At 53.1% G+C, this 12,236-nt stretch overlaps 1 protein-coding gene across 3 annotated transcripts in view; it reads left to right on the top strand.

Moving 5' to 3' along the window:
* LOC132819861 (dynactin subunit 1-like) overlaps positions 1 to 10,238 on the top strand; it is a 188,068-nt gene extending 177,830 nt beyond the window's left edge. For 2 of the 3 annotated variants that reach the window (XM_060831889.1, XM_060831802.1), the window contains exons 25-28: positions 846 to 1,035; positions 3,587 to 3,684; positions 5,339 to 5,425; positions 9,180 to 10,238. In XM_060831889.1, coding sequence (XP_060687872.1) covers positions 846 to 1,035; positions 3,587 to 3,684; positions 5,339 to 5,425; positions 9,180 to 9,317 — 513 coding nt within the window. In that variant the 3' untranslated portion in view covers positions 9,318 to 10,238. The remainder of the gene's footprint in view (positions 1 to 845; positions 1,036 to 3,586; positions 3,685 to 5,338; positions 5,426 to 9,179) is intronic. The other variant, XM_060831929.1, reaches the window with a different exon arrangement.
* Positions 10,239 to 12,236: the final 1,998 nt, after the last annotated feature.

The raw sequence follows: 12,236 nt of genomic DNA, 5'->3' as shown, positions 1-12,236 counted from the left end.
AGGGCTGAAGGGCCTAGACTATGTTCTTAAGTACCCTCTGGGCAATTCATGCTGATCTAGTCAGTGACACCCTCATCCTGAGGGTGGAGAGAGAGAGGGGTTTGGTTTCCTTACCTGAGGAAGGGTGTGTATCTCTGTGACTGAAGGTCAGTTAGCCTGGTATTCAGTGGGCGCCTTAAAGAGTGAAGGGGATCTCCGAGAAACTGAGAACATTCTAACACAACTAGACAGAAACAAATGCAGGAAGGACATTCCCAGTGATGGGGCAGCCTATGACCAGGGATTACACTCCAAGGATAAGGCTAGGCCCTTAGACCTTCCTGTGCAGCCTCAGGGCAAACCTGTCAACAAAGAGGTAGCTGCAGTTTCTGGGACTGAAGGAATCGAAGGCAGTGTGGAGAAAGTAGGAACAAGGTGATCAGCGATGATCAGATAACATGGTGAGCAGCATCAAAGGGCCGAATGGTCTCCTCTAACATTCAGAGCTTAGGGCATGCTATTTCCATTTAGGTGTCCTGTCTTTCTCTTTATGTCCAACATTCTCTCACATACCCCCACCCCCACCCCCCTTTATATCTCTATCTATTTCTCTCTCTCTCGCTCTCGCGCTCTCTCTCTCTCTCTCTCTCTCTCTCGGTGTGAGTTCTCTCAACGCCTCTCCTTCCCCCTCTCACGTGATCCCTCTCTCTGTCCCTCTGTGACTGTTCTCTCCCCACCCCTCCACATCTCCTCTCTCTCAGTCTACCTATCTCTTTGCTCCCACGGTGTCCCTCCCCCTCCCTGTCCAGTTGTCTTCCTGCCATCACATGTACTCTGTCTCTTGCCCCTGCCCTCCCGGGACACAGGCTGCCCAGATGCGAGCAGATTTGGCAGCATTGCCACCGATCCAAGTTGCCAAGCTGTCATTGACCTCACGCCCTCAGGAGGATGAGGCTGGAGTTGGAGCCCTGACGAGGAAGACCAACCAGTTACTGGAGAAACTGCAGCAAATCAGCGCCCAGGTCAAAGTGGTCGATATCTCGCATCGAGGCCCAGGTGAGATTCCAATCCTGAGAACTGAGCTCACACTGTGGGGGGGTCAGTGCTGAGGGAGGGCCGCACTGTCACAGGGTCAGTGCTGAGGGAGTGGGCACTGTCGGGGGGTCAGTGCTGAGGGAGTGGGCACTGTCAGGGGGTCAGTGCTGAGGGAGTGGGCACTGTCGGGGGGTCAGTGCTGAGGGGGTGGGCACTGTCGGAGGGTCAGTGCTGAGGGAGTGGGCACTGCCGGAGGGTCAGTGCTGAGGGAGTGGGCACTGCCGGAGGGGTCAGTGCTGAGGGAGTGGGCACTGTCGGTGGGTCAGTGCTGAGGGAGTGGGCACTGTCGGTGGGTCAGTGCTGAGGGAGTGGGCACTGTCGGGGGGTCAGTGCTGAGGGAGTGGGCACTGTCGGAGGGTCAGTGCTGAGGGAGGGCCGCACTGTCGGGGGGTCAGTGCTGAGGGAGTGCCACATTGTCGGAGGGTCAGTGCTGAGGGAGTGGGCACTGTTGGGTGGTCAGTGCTGAGGGAGGGCCGCACTGTCAGGCAGTGACAGAGGGTCCATGCTGAGGGAGGGAGCAGGCAGTGAAGGAGGGTCCGTGCTGAGGGAGCAGGCAGTGACAGAGGGTCCGTGCTGAGGGAGCAGGCATTGATGGAGGGTCCGTGGTGAGGGAGGGAGCAGGCAGTGACGGAGGGGCCGTGCTGAGGGAGGGGGCAGGCAGTGACGAAGGGTCCATGCTGAGGGAGCAGGCAGTGACGGAGGGGCCGTGCTGAGGGAGGGAGCAGGCAGTGACGGAGGGGCCGTGCTGAGGGAGCAGGCAGTGACAGAGGGTCCGTGCTGAGGGAGCAGGCAGTGATGGAGGGTCCGTGGTGAGGGAGGGAGCAGGCAGTGACGGAGGGGCCGTGCTGAGGGAGGGGGCAGGCAGTGACGAAGGGTCCATGCTGAGGGAGCAGGCAGTGACGGAGGGGCCGTGCTGAGGGAGGGAGCAGGCAGTGACGGAGGGGCCGTGCTGAGGGAGCAGGCAGTGACAGAGGGTCCGTGCTGAGGGAGCAGGCAGTGATGGAGGGTCCGTGGTGAGGGAGGGAGCAGGCAGTGACGGAGGGGCCGTGCTGAGGGAGGGGGCAGGCAGTGACGAAGGGGCCGTGCTGAGGGAGCAGGCAGTGACGGAGGGGCCATGCTGAGGGAGGGAGCAGGCAGTGAAGGAGGGGCCGTGCTGAGGGAGGGAGCAGGCAGTGAAGGAGGGGCCGTGATGAGGGAGGGAGCAGGCAGTGAACGAGGGTCCGTGCTGAGGGAGGGGGCAGGCAGTGACGGAGGGTCCGTGCTGAGGGAGCAGGCAGTGACAGAGGGTCCGTGCTGAGGGAGGGGGCAGGCAGTGACGGAGGGTCCGTGCTGAGGGAGGGAGCAGGCAGTGACAGAGGGGCCGTGCTGAGGGAGCAGGCAGTGACAGAGGGTCCATGCTAAGGGAGGGAGCAGGCAGTGATGGAGGGGCCGTGCTGAGTGGGTGGTCAGTGCTAAGGGAGGGAGCAGGTAGTGACGGAGGGGGTCGTGCTGAGGGAGCAGGCAGTGACAGAGGGGGCCGTGCTGAGGGAGCAGGCAGTGACAGAGGGTCTGTGCTGAGGGAGCAGGCAGTGACAGAGGGTCCGTGCTGAGGGAGCAGGCAGTGACAGAGGGTCCGTGCTGAGGGAGCAGGCACTGACGGAGGGTCCGTGCTGAGGGAGCAGGCACTGACGGAGGGGCCATGCTGAGTGGGTGGTCAGTGCTAAGGGAGGGAGCAGGTAGTGACGGAGGGGGTCGTGCTGAGGGAGCAGGCAGTGACAGAGGGTCTGTGCTGAGGGAGGGGGCAGGCAGTGACGGAGGGTCCGTGCTGAGGGAGCAGGCAGTGACAGAGGGGCCGTGCTGAGGGAGGGAGCAGGCAGTGAAGGAGGGGCCGTGATGAGGGAGGGAGCAGGCAGTGAAGGAGGGTGGTCAGTGCTGAGGGAGGGGGCAGGCAGTGACGGAGGGGCCGTGCTGAGGGAGCAGGCAGTGACAGAGGGTCCATGCTAAGGGAGGGGGCAGGCAGTGATGGAGGGGCCGTGCTGAGTGGGTGGTCAGTGCTAAGGGAGGGAGCAGGTAGTGACGGAGGGAGTCGTGCTGAGGGAGCAGGCAGTGACAGAGGGGGCCGTGCTGAGGGAGCAGGCAGTGACGGAGGGTCAGTGCTGAGGGAGCAGGCAGTGACAGAGGGTCTGTGCTGAGGGAGCAGGCAGTGACGGAGGGTCAGTGCTGAGGGAGCAGGCAGTGACGGAGGGTCAGTGCTGAGGGAGCAGGCAGTGACAGAGGGTCCGTGCTGAGGGAGCAGGCAGTGACAGAGGGGCCGTGCTGAGGGAGCAGGCAGTGACGGAGGGGCCGTGCTGAGTGGGTGGTCAGTGCTAAGGGAGGGAGCAGGTAGTGACGGAGGGGGTCGTGCTGAGGGAGCAGGCAGTGACGGAGGGTCTGTGCTGAGGGAGCAGGCAGCAACGGAGGGTCTGTGCTGAGCGGGTGGTCAGTGCTGCTGTAGGAACTGTGTTCACCCTGAGGTTGTTTCTGATGGTTTTAGGCAGCACGGTCTCTGAGGGAAAGGCCAATCCCACAGCACAACTCCTGGAGCAACTCATCCAACTGAGACAACTCAGTGACACTGTCGACCACATCAAGGTACACGGAGGGAGGAGGCTGGATCCCACACGGGACGGGAGGAGGCTGGGGCTGTACCCTCTGGGGGTGAGGGGGGGGCTGTACCCCACTCGGGACGGGAGTTGTCTGTACCCCACTCGGGGAGGGGAGTGAGGAGGGTATACCCGTGGTTGGGGGTTGGGAGGGAGGGGTCTGTCTCCCTCCCGGTGTGGGGTAATGCCCCTGGGAGAGTGTCACACTGTGTAGTACGATATGGGAACCGATGGGTTCAGACAGACAGACAGCTCCCTTGTTGTTCTCTCAGCCACACAGTGAAATGTTTCTGCTGTCACAGCGAGTACTACAGAAACCAGGACATCTGACAGCCTCTGGGTGGGGGAGTCTGTCTGTGTCTGTGTGTGTGTCTGTGTGTGTCTGTGCGCCTGTGTTTGTTTGTGTGGGTGTGTGTGTGTGTGGGATGCGTGGGTGTGTGTGTGTCTGTGTATGTGTATGTGTGTGTGTGACTCTTGACATTGGGCTAAAGTGCTTTTAATGATGGTGAGAGACTAAAGGCAGCAAGCTGTGTATAACCAATCCCCAGGTGAAGGACAGATGCTGTCAGTTATCAGGAAACATCTCCCAGTGTCACTGCTGTCCGTTGGGGAGGGGGGGGAACTACTGTCCTTACCCTGGTCTGGGCCCACACGGCAGTGCGGCTCACTCGGAACTGCTCTCTGCGTAATTAGGGCCCCTCCCCCCACACCCGGCGCTCCTCCCCCACACCCGGCGCTCCTCCCCCACACCCGGCGCTCCTCCCCCACACCCGGCACCCTCCCCCACACCCGGCCTCCTCCCTGTCACTGTAAAATGCTGCCCTTTGTATTGAGCCTTGCCTCCTGCAGAGCCGCTGGGCTGACAGACACCAGGTAGGAGGTAAGAGGCTGCTTCACCTGGCAGGTGTGCTGAGGGATGGAGATGGAGCAGTGACTGACAGAGAGTGTCTCGGAGGGAATGGTTCCTGCAGAATGCTGACGCGGGTGAGATCTGCTCGGTGGTGGAAGAGGGTGACGGTACTTCGAGTGCAGAGTCTGAAATCTTCTGAACTAAAACTCGGCACCATCCATTACTTCATTCCTTCTCCACCTCTCAGCGGTAACAGAGCTTTGAAGAATTTCCACCCCTATCATTTCTGAAGAAGTCATGTTGGATTCAAGGTTATCTTCCATTCTGTCTCAGTAGGTGCTGCTAAATGTGCCGGGGCTCTGCAGGCTGCCTGGGTTGTATGTGGGAACTCTCTGTTAGCTGCTGCCTTATCCCATGGACAACACAGAAATTGCTGAAACTCTCTCAGCAGAAAGAAGATCAGACTGAGTTTTCACATGTCAGTGATCAGATAAACCATGACACTGGGTCATCCCACACCAGGTCCATCTCCATCCATGATCCTGGAAATGAACTGGCAACTCAATCTGTGTCTGCCCCTCCTGTCCCCAAACAATATCCCCCTCCCCTCATCTCATCATGCAATGGTCAGTTGTGTCTGTGCACCAATTGCCAGCATCCTGATTTCTTTTGTAAAAAATAAATTAACAGTCTGCAGTTCAAAAGGAAGCGGTGGCCCGCTGGGTGGGGGGGTTTGAGATTGAGATTGGGATTGAGAGTGAACACTGAACAACTTTTCTCCACCTCATGGCAGGATGAAGTGGACCGAGTGTCTGTAAACCGAGCAAGGGCCCGAGTCCCCTCGGACTTTGCAACCTTCCCACACCCAGCCTTTACTAAGGTAGGTCTCATTGTAATGATAACTTCCAACCGTTCAGAAACTGCACCATGATCCATCCCCACCCAGCCCCTCCCCGGAACACACCGTTTTGTGAAGTTATTTGTGAAAGCTGAGCTAAAATATGGAGTTGGTCTGCCCTCTCTCTGTTCCCTGTTAGAAACTCTATGAGGACTTCTATTCAGAACACAGACCTTACAGCGCAGTACAGGCCCTTCGGCCCTCGGTGTTGTTCCAACCTGTGGAACCAATCTGAAGCCCATCTACCCTACACTATTCCATTCTCATCTACATGTTGATCCAATATCCATTTAAATGCCCTTAAAGTTGCTGAAAATTCCTGATTCCTGATGAAGGGCTTATGCTCGAAACATCGAAGTCCCTATTCCTGAGATGCTGCCTGGCCTGCTGTGCTTTGACCAGCAACACATTTTCAGCTGTGATCTCCAGCATCTGCAGACCTCATTTTTTACTTAAAGTTGCTGAGTCTACTACTGTTGCAGGCAGGGTGTTCCACACCCATACTACTCTCTGAGTAAAGAAACCACCTCTGAGAACTGTCCTATATCTATCACCCCTCAATTTAAAGCTATGTCCCCTTGTGTTAGCTTTCACCATCTGAGGAAAAAGGCTCTCACTGCCCACCCTATCTAACCCTCTGATTATCTTGTATGCCTCATTTAAGTCACCTCTCAACCTCCTTCTCTCTAATGAAAACAGCCTCATGTCCCTCAGCCTTTCCTCATAAGACCTCCCCTCCATACCAGGCAACATCCCAGTAAATCTCCTCTGCACCCTTTCCAAAGCTCCCACATCCTTCTTATAATGCGGTGACCAGAACTGTACACAATACTCCAAGTGTGGCCGTACCAGAGCTTTGTACAGCTGCAGCGTAACCTCCTGGTTCCAGAACTCGATCCCTCTATTAATAAAAGCTAAAACACTGTATGCCTTCTTAACAACCCTGTCAACCTGGGTGGCAACTTTCAGGGATCTGTGTACCTGGACACCGAGACCTCTCTGCTCATCTACACTACCCAGAATCTTACCATTAGCCCAGTACTTTGCATTCCGATTACTTCAACCAAGGTGAATCACCTCACACTTGTCCGCATTAAACTCCATTTGCCACCTCTCAGCCCAGCTCTGCAGCTTATCTATGTCTCTCTGTAACCTACAACATCCTTCGTCACTATCCACAACTCCACCGACCTTAGTGTCGTCTGCAAATTTACTAACCCACCCTTCTACGCCCTCATCCAGATCGTTTATAAAAATGACGAACAGCAGTGGACCCAACACTGACCCTTGCGGTACACCACTGGTAACTGGATTCCAGGATGAACATTTCCCATCAACCACCACCCTCTGCCTTCTTTCAGCAAGCCAATTACTGATCCAAACTGCTATATCTCCCACAATCCCATTCCTCTGCATTTTGTACAATAGCCTACTGTGGAGAACCTTATCGAACGCCTTACTGAAATCCTATACACCACAGCAACCAGTTTACCCTCATCTATCTGTTTGGTCACTTTCTCAAAGACCTCAATAAGGTTTGTGAGGCACGACCTACCCTTCACAAAACCGTGCTGACTATCCCTAATCAAATTATTCTTTTCGAGATGATTATAAACCCTATCTCCCTATAACGTTTTCCAACACTTTACCCACAACCAAAGTGAGGCTCACTGGTCTATGGTTACCAGGGTTGTCTCTACTCCCCTTCTTGAACAGGGGAACCACATTTGCTATCCTCCAGTCCTCTGGCGCTATTCCTGTAGACATTGAAGACATAAAGATCAATGCCAAAGACTCGGCAATCTCTTCCCTGGTTTCCCAGAGAATCCTGGGATAAATCCCATCCGGCCCAGGGGACTTACCTATTTTCACACGTTCCAGAATTGCTAACAGCTCCTCCTTGTGAACCTCAATCCCGTGTAGTCTAGTAGCCTGTATCTCAGTATTCTCCTCAACAACATTGTCGTTTTCAGTGTGAATGCTGATGAAAAATATTAATTTAGTGCTTCCCCTATCTCCTCTGACACCACACACAACTTCCCACTACTATCCTTGATTGGCCCTCATCTTACTCTCATCATTCTTTTATTCCTGACATTCCTATAGCAAACTTTCGGGTTTTCCTTGATTCTACCTACCAATGACTTCTCATGTCCCCTCCTGGCTCCTCTTAGGTCTTTCCTGACTAACCTGTAACTCTCAAGCTCCCTAACTGAGCCCTCATGTCTCATCCTAACATAAAGCTGCTTCTTCCTCTTGACCAGAGACTCCACTTGCTTTGTAAACCATGGCTCCCTCACTTGACACATACTGTGGCAGGAAACCCTCCTGCACACACTGGACAAAACCTGACCCATCTAAAGTGCTTGAACTATAGTATTTCCAGTCAATATTTGGAAAGTTGAAGTCCCCATGACAACAACCCTGTCTCTCTCACTCCTATCCAGAATCATCTTTGCTATCCTTTCCTCGCCATCTCTGGAACTATTCGGATGCCTATAGAAAACTCCCAACAGGGTGCCCTCTCCTTTCCTGTTTCTAACCCCAGCCCATACTACCTCAGTAGACAAGTCCCCTAACATCCTTTCTGTAACTGTAATACTGTCCTTGACCAACAACGCCACACCTCCCCCTCTTTTACCATCTTCACTGTTCTTAATGAAAGATCTAAATCCTGGAACCTGCAACAACCATTCCTGTCCCTGCTCTACCCATGTCTCTGAAAAGGCCACAACATCGAAGTCCCAGGTACCAACCCATGCTGCAAGCTCACCCACCTTATTCCGGATGCTCCTGGCGTTGAAGTAGACACACCTCAAACCAACTTCCTGTTTGCCGGTGAACTCTTGCAACCTTGAGACCATATTTCTGACCTCATTACTCTCAACCTGCTGTACACTGGAGCTACAGTTTCAGTTCCCATCCCCTTGCTGAATTAGTTTAAACCCACCCAAAGATCATTAGCAAATTCCAACCACCCCCCCCCCCGCCCTCCCCCAGGATATTGGTACCCCTCTGGTTCAGGTGGAGACCATCCTGTTTGTAGAGGTCCCACCTACCCCAGAAACTGCCCCAATTGTCCAGGTATCTGAAACCCTCCCTCCTGCACCATCCCTGTAGCCACGTGTTCAACCCCCCTCTCTCCCTGTTCCTAGCACGTAGCACAGAGATAACAACTCTGTTCGTCCTAACTCTAAGCTTCTACCCTAGCTCCCTGAATATCTGCCTTAAATCCCCATCCCTTTTCCTAGCCATGTTGTTATTGCCGATGTAGACCATGCCTTGGGACGTTCTGCACATTCCTATCCAAGGCCTGAGGGATTGTTTGGGCCCACTCGCTGTGGCACTGCTGGATTCTCGCCCTTTCCTCCCTGCCTGCTGGGTGATCCCTCTCCTGACGTTTTCTCCATAATTCCCAACCCCTTGCAATGTGAGTCTCTATTCTCCAGGGGCACACTTTATGGAATGGTTGTGGCCCAATTTAGAATTTTGTAGCATAAAGGTCTGGAGCAAGATGCTAAAGATTGAATAAAAGAGTTTTAGATCATGAGACTCTGATACACCCAGAATTGTGAGGCTGTGGATTAAACTCCAGAGTTAGTCATTGGGCCAGGACTTCAACAGACTGGGTATGATGAGAGGATTATTTTGTGGCCGGTTAGGAAGCGATATGAATGTATTGGGCAGTTTGTGTCGTATTCCTGACCTTGGGTTGATGTTTTGTTTTCTGCCACAGGCCAAGGAGGAGGCGAAATCGGATGCAGTTTGTGTGGGTAAAGTCTGTTTGACATGTCCACCAGGTCAGGGCCAGGTTCATCGGATCGTCCTCCTCCATGATCAACTGCATGAACTACACAGCCGCCTAATGTCCTAGTGCACCACCCTCTGTACCACAATTCCAATAGGACTCGCCTCGCTGATTCCTGACCTTCGTCTCGTATAAGGCTGTATGTGTGTGTGCGTGGATCAATTTATCGACAAAACCCTGTGGTTATAACACTATTAACCCCTTACAACCTCAGTAATGTCTGTCTGCCCATTCTGCATCTCTGGTATTTTAGCCTGGCCTACAACATCTGAAAGATCAGTCCAGCCACTCCAGAAATATACTCCAATCTTACCCACAGTTACTCATCTCAATCACCCGCGGTCATGGAGTGGTTCAGGATTTACCCACTTGTACCTGAGACTGAGGTTAACGTATGTCAGACTATCTCCAATCAGTGGCACTGCTTGGACTGAGAATTCCAGCCCCTGCTGTTGTTACAAACTGCACTCCAATCACTGGGGCTTCGTGCCCTCATCCAGTGATTGTTTACTGACTTTGATCGAGCCTGAGAAACTTTCCTACTGGCCTGAGGGTAACAGGAGGTTCCGAGTCAGCCCACTGCTCTCTCCCTGTGCCCACCTTTCCCCTCCCAAAGCTCCATCTCTTACCTGCCAGTCTCCCGATCTGTCCCTGGGTCTCTCTCTCCTCCTCCTCCCTGTCTCTCTCCAACCTGTTCAGCTGCAGCCTTGCCTGTCCCCCTCCATGTCCCCTTGTTGCTGGGGAGCTGGTGTTTGTGGAACAGCATTGATTGTGTCAGGATGGTGGGGGAGCCTGAAGTGATGACACTCAGCAACGTTAGACTTTGGATCCAATTTCTGACTGCCAGCTTTATGTTTCTGCTGATTTACGGTGAATGAGTTGGTTGTATGTTCATTAAACTTAACCATATTTAATCACTCCATATGAAATGATGTTATCAGACAAATTCTAGAATAAACATTGGCCTGTGGTCTAAGTATTCTCAAATCACTTGTCTTGGGATTTCCTTTCTGTCGTGTGATTGTACAAAGTATTGGTTTTGCTGGAAAACGACGTAGTCTGTTGAAGCTTTTCACTTTGCCCTCATCAGGTCATTTCACAAGAATGTGAACATTTATTGAGTGTGAGAGGACGTTGCTGAGTGGATCACAAGTGCACACTGTTGACTGATTGTGTTTCAGTAAACCACAGTATTTACTCCTCAGCTGTTCCCACCAATTCCCAATCCCATGGGAATCCATTCTGCCCAGGATCCTCTTGTGGCACCTTCCCTAAAGTATTTTTGAAGTTCACATACACCACATCCTCTGGTCAGCTTTGTTCTAGTTGACACGTTAGATCTCCAGTGGACTAGCAGAGCAGGACTGCTCTTACACAGATGCTGGATCAGTGGTACTGGAAGAGCACAGCAGTTCAGGCAGCATCCAAGGAGCAGCGAAATCGACGTTTCGGGCAAAAGCCCTTCATCAGGAATAAAGGCAGAGAGCCTGAAGGGTGGAGAGATAAGCTGGAGGAGGGTGGGGGTAGGGAGAGAGTAGCATAGAGTACAATGGGTGAGTGGGGGAGGGGATGAAGGTGATAGGTCAGGGAGGAGAGGGTGGAGTGGATGGGTGGAAAAGGAGATAGACAGGTAGGACATGTCCGGACAAGTCATGGGGACAGTGCTGAGCTATCACCTCCATCCCCTCCCCCACTCACCTATTGTACTCTATGCTACTCTCTCCCCACCCCCACCCCCCTCTAGCTTATCTCTCCACGCTTCAGGCTCTCTGCCTTTATTCCTGATGAAGGGCTTTTGCCCGAAACGTCGATTTTGCTGCTCCTCGGATGCTGCCTGAACTGCCGTGCTCTTCCAGCATCACTGATCCAGAATCTGGTTTCCAGCATCTGCAGTCATTGGTTTTACCTTGTTGCTCTTACATAGAATTTTACAGTGTGGAAGGAGGCCATTTGGCCCATTTGCACTAACCCTCAAGGATGAACCCTTTCCCTGTAATCCCACATTTAACAGGGTCAATTAGTTAAACTGGACTTTGGGAGGAAATTCAAACACACGGAGAATGTCTGGAGTTTGCACAGTCACCCAAGATTGGGATCAAACCTGCATTCCTAGCACTGTGAGATAGCAGCGCTAACCACCAGATCACCCACACTGGATTTCTCCAGTTCTGTTAATGCTTTCCAAATGTTCTGTCAGATGGTCTCCAGCCCAGGATATAGACCAAGCTAACAGAGAAGATTGTTGGTGGTGATCTTTCTGCTGAAAATGTGTTGCTGGTCAAAGCACAGCAGGCCAGGCAGCATCTCATTCCTGAGATGCTGCCTGGCCTGCTGTGCTTTAACCAGCAACACATTTTCAGCTGTGATCTCCAGCATCTGCAGACCTCATTTTTTACTCGGTGGTGATCTTTCAGAAATCACAAGGCAGAGTGGTTCCCCAAAGACTGGGAAATGGTTGATGTAACATACTTGTTAAATAAGGTGGGAGGCAGGAAGCTATCAGCCAGATAGCCTGACCTCAGTCCTTGGTAAGATTTGAGAGGCCATTATTAGGGGTGAGATTGTGGAGTCTGTGGAAGTCCATGGTAAAACAGGCCTGATGCCTGACACAAACTGGTTCGGATTCTTTGAGGAGATCGAGAGCAAGTTAGACAGAGGAGAGCCAGTGGGTGTGATCTATTTGGATTCCAGAAGGACTTTGACAAGGCGCTGTGCAGGAAGCTGCTACATAACCTAACAGCCCATGGTGTTGGGGATAACGTACTGGCATGGATAGAGGGTTGGCTGGTTGGGGGAAGACAGAGAGAGTGGGGATCAAGGGTCTGTTTCAGGATGTGGGGTTCCACAGTGGTCAGTGTTGGCAGCACAACTACTCACCGTGTACATGAAGGATCTGAGGGCAAAGTCTGCAAAATCTTTGGGGGCAGCACAGTGGTCACTGCTGCCTCACAGCACCAGGGACTCACGTTCAAACTTCAGCCTCAT

The sequence above is a fragment of the Hemiscyllium ocellatum genome, chromosome 1, assembly GCF_020745735.1.
Source record: "Hemiscyllium ocellatum isolate sHemOce1 chromosome 1, sHemOce1.pat.X.cur, whole genome shotgun sequence".
Classification (NCBI taxonomy): domain Eukaryota; kingdom Metazoa; phylum Chordata; class Chondrichthyes; order Orectolobiformes; family Hemiscylliidae; genus Hemiscyllium; species Hemiscyllium ocellatum.
This window is presented reverse-complemented; position numbering and strand designations above follow the sequence as displayed.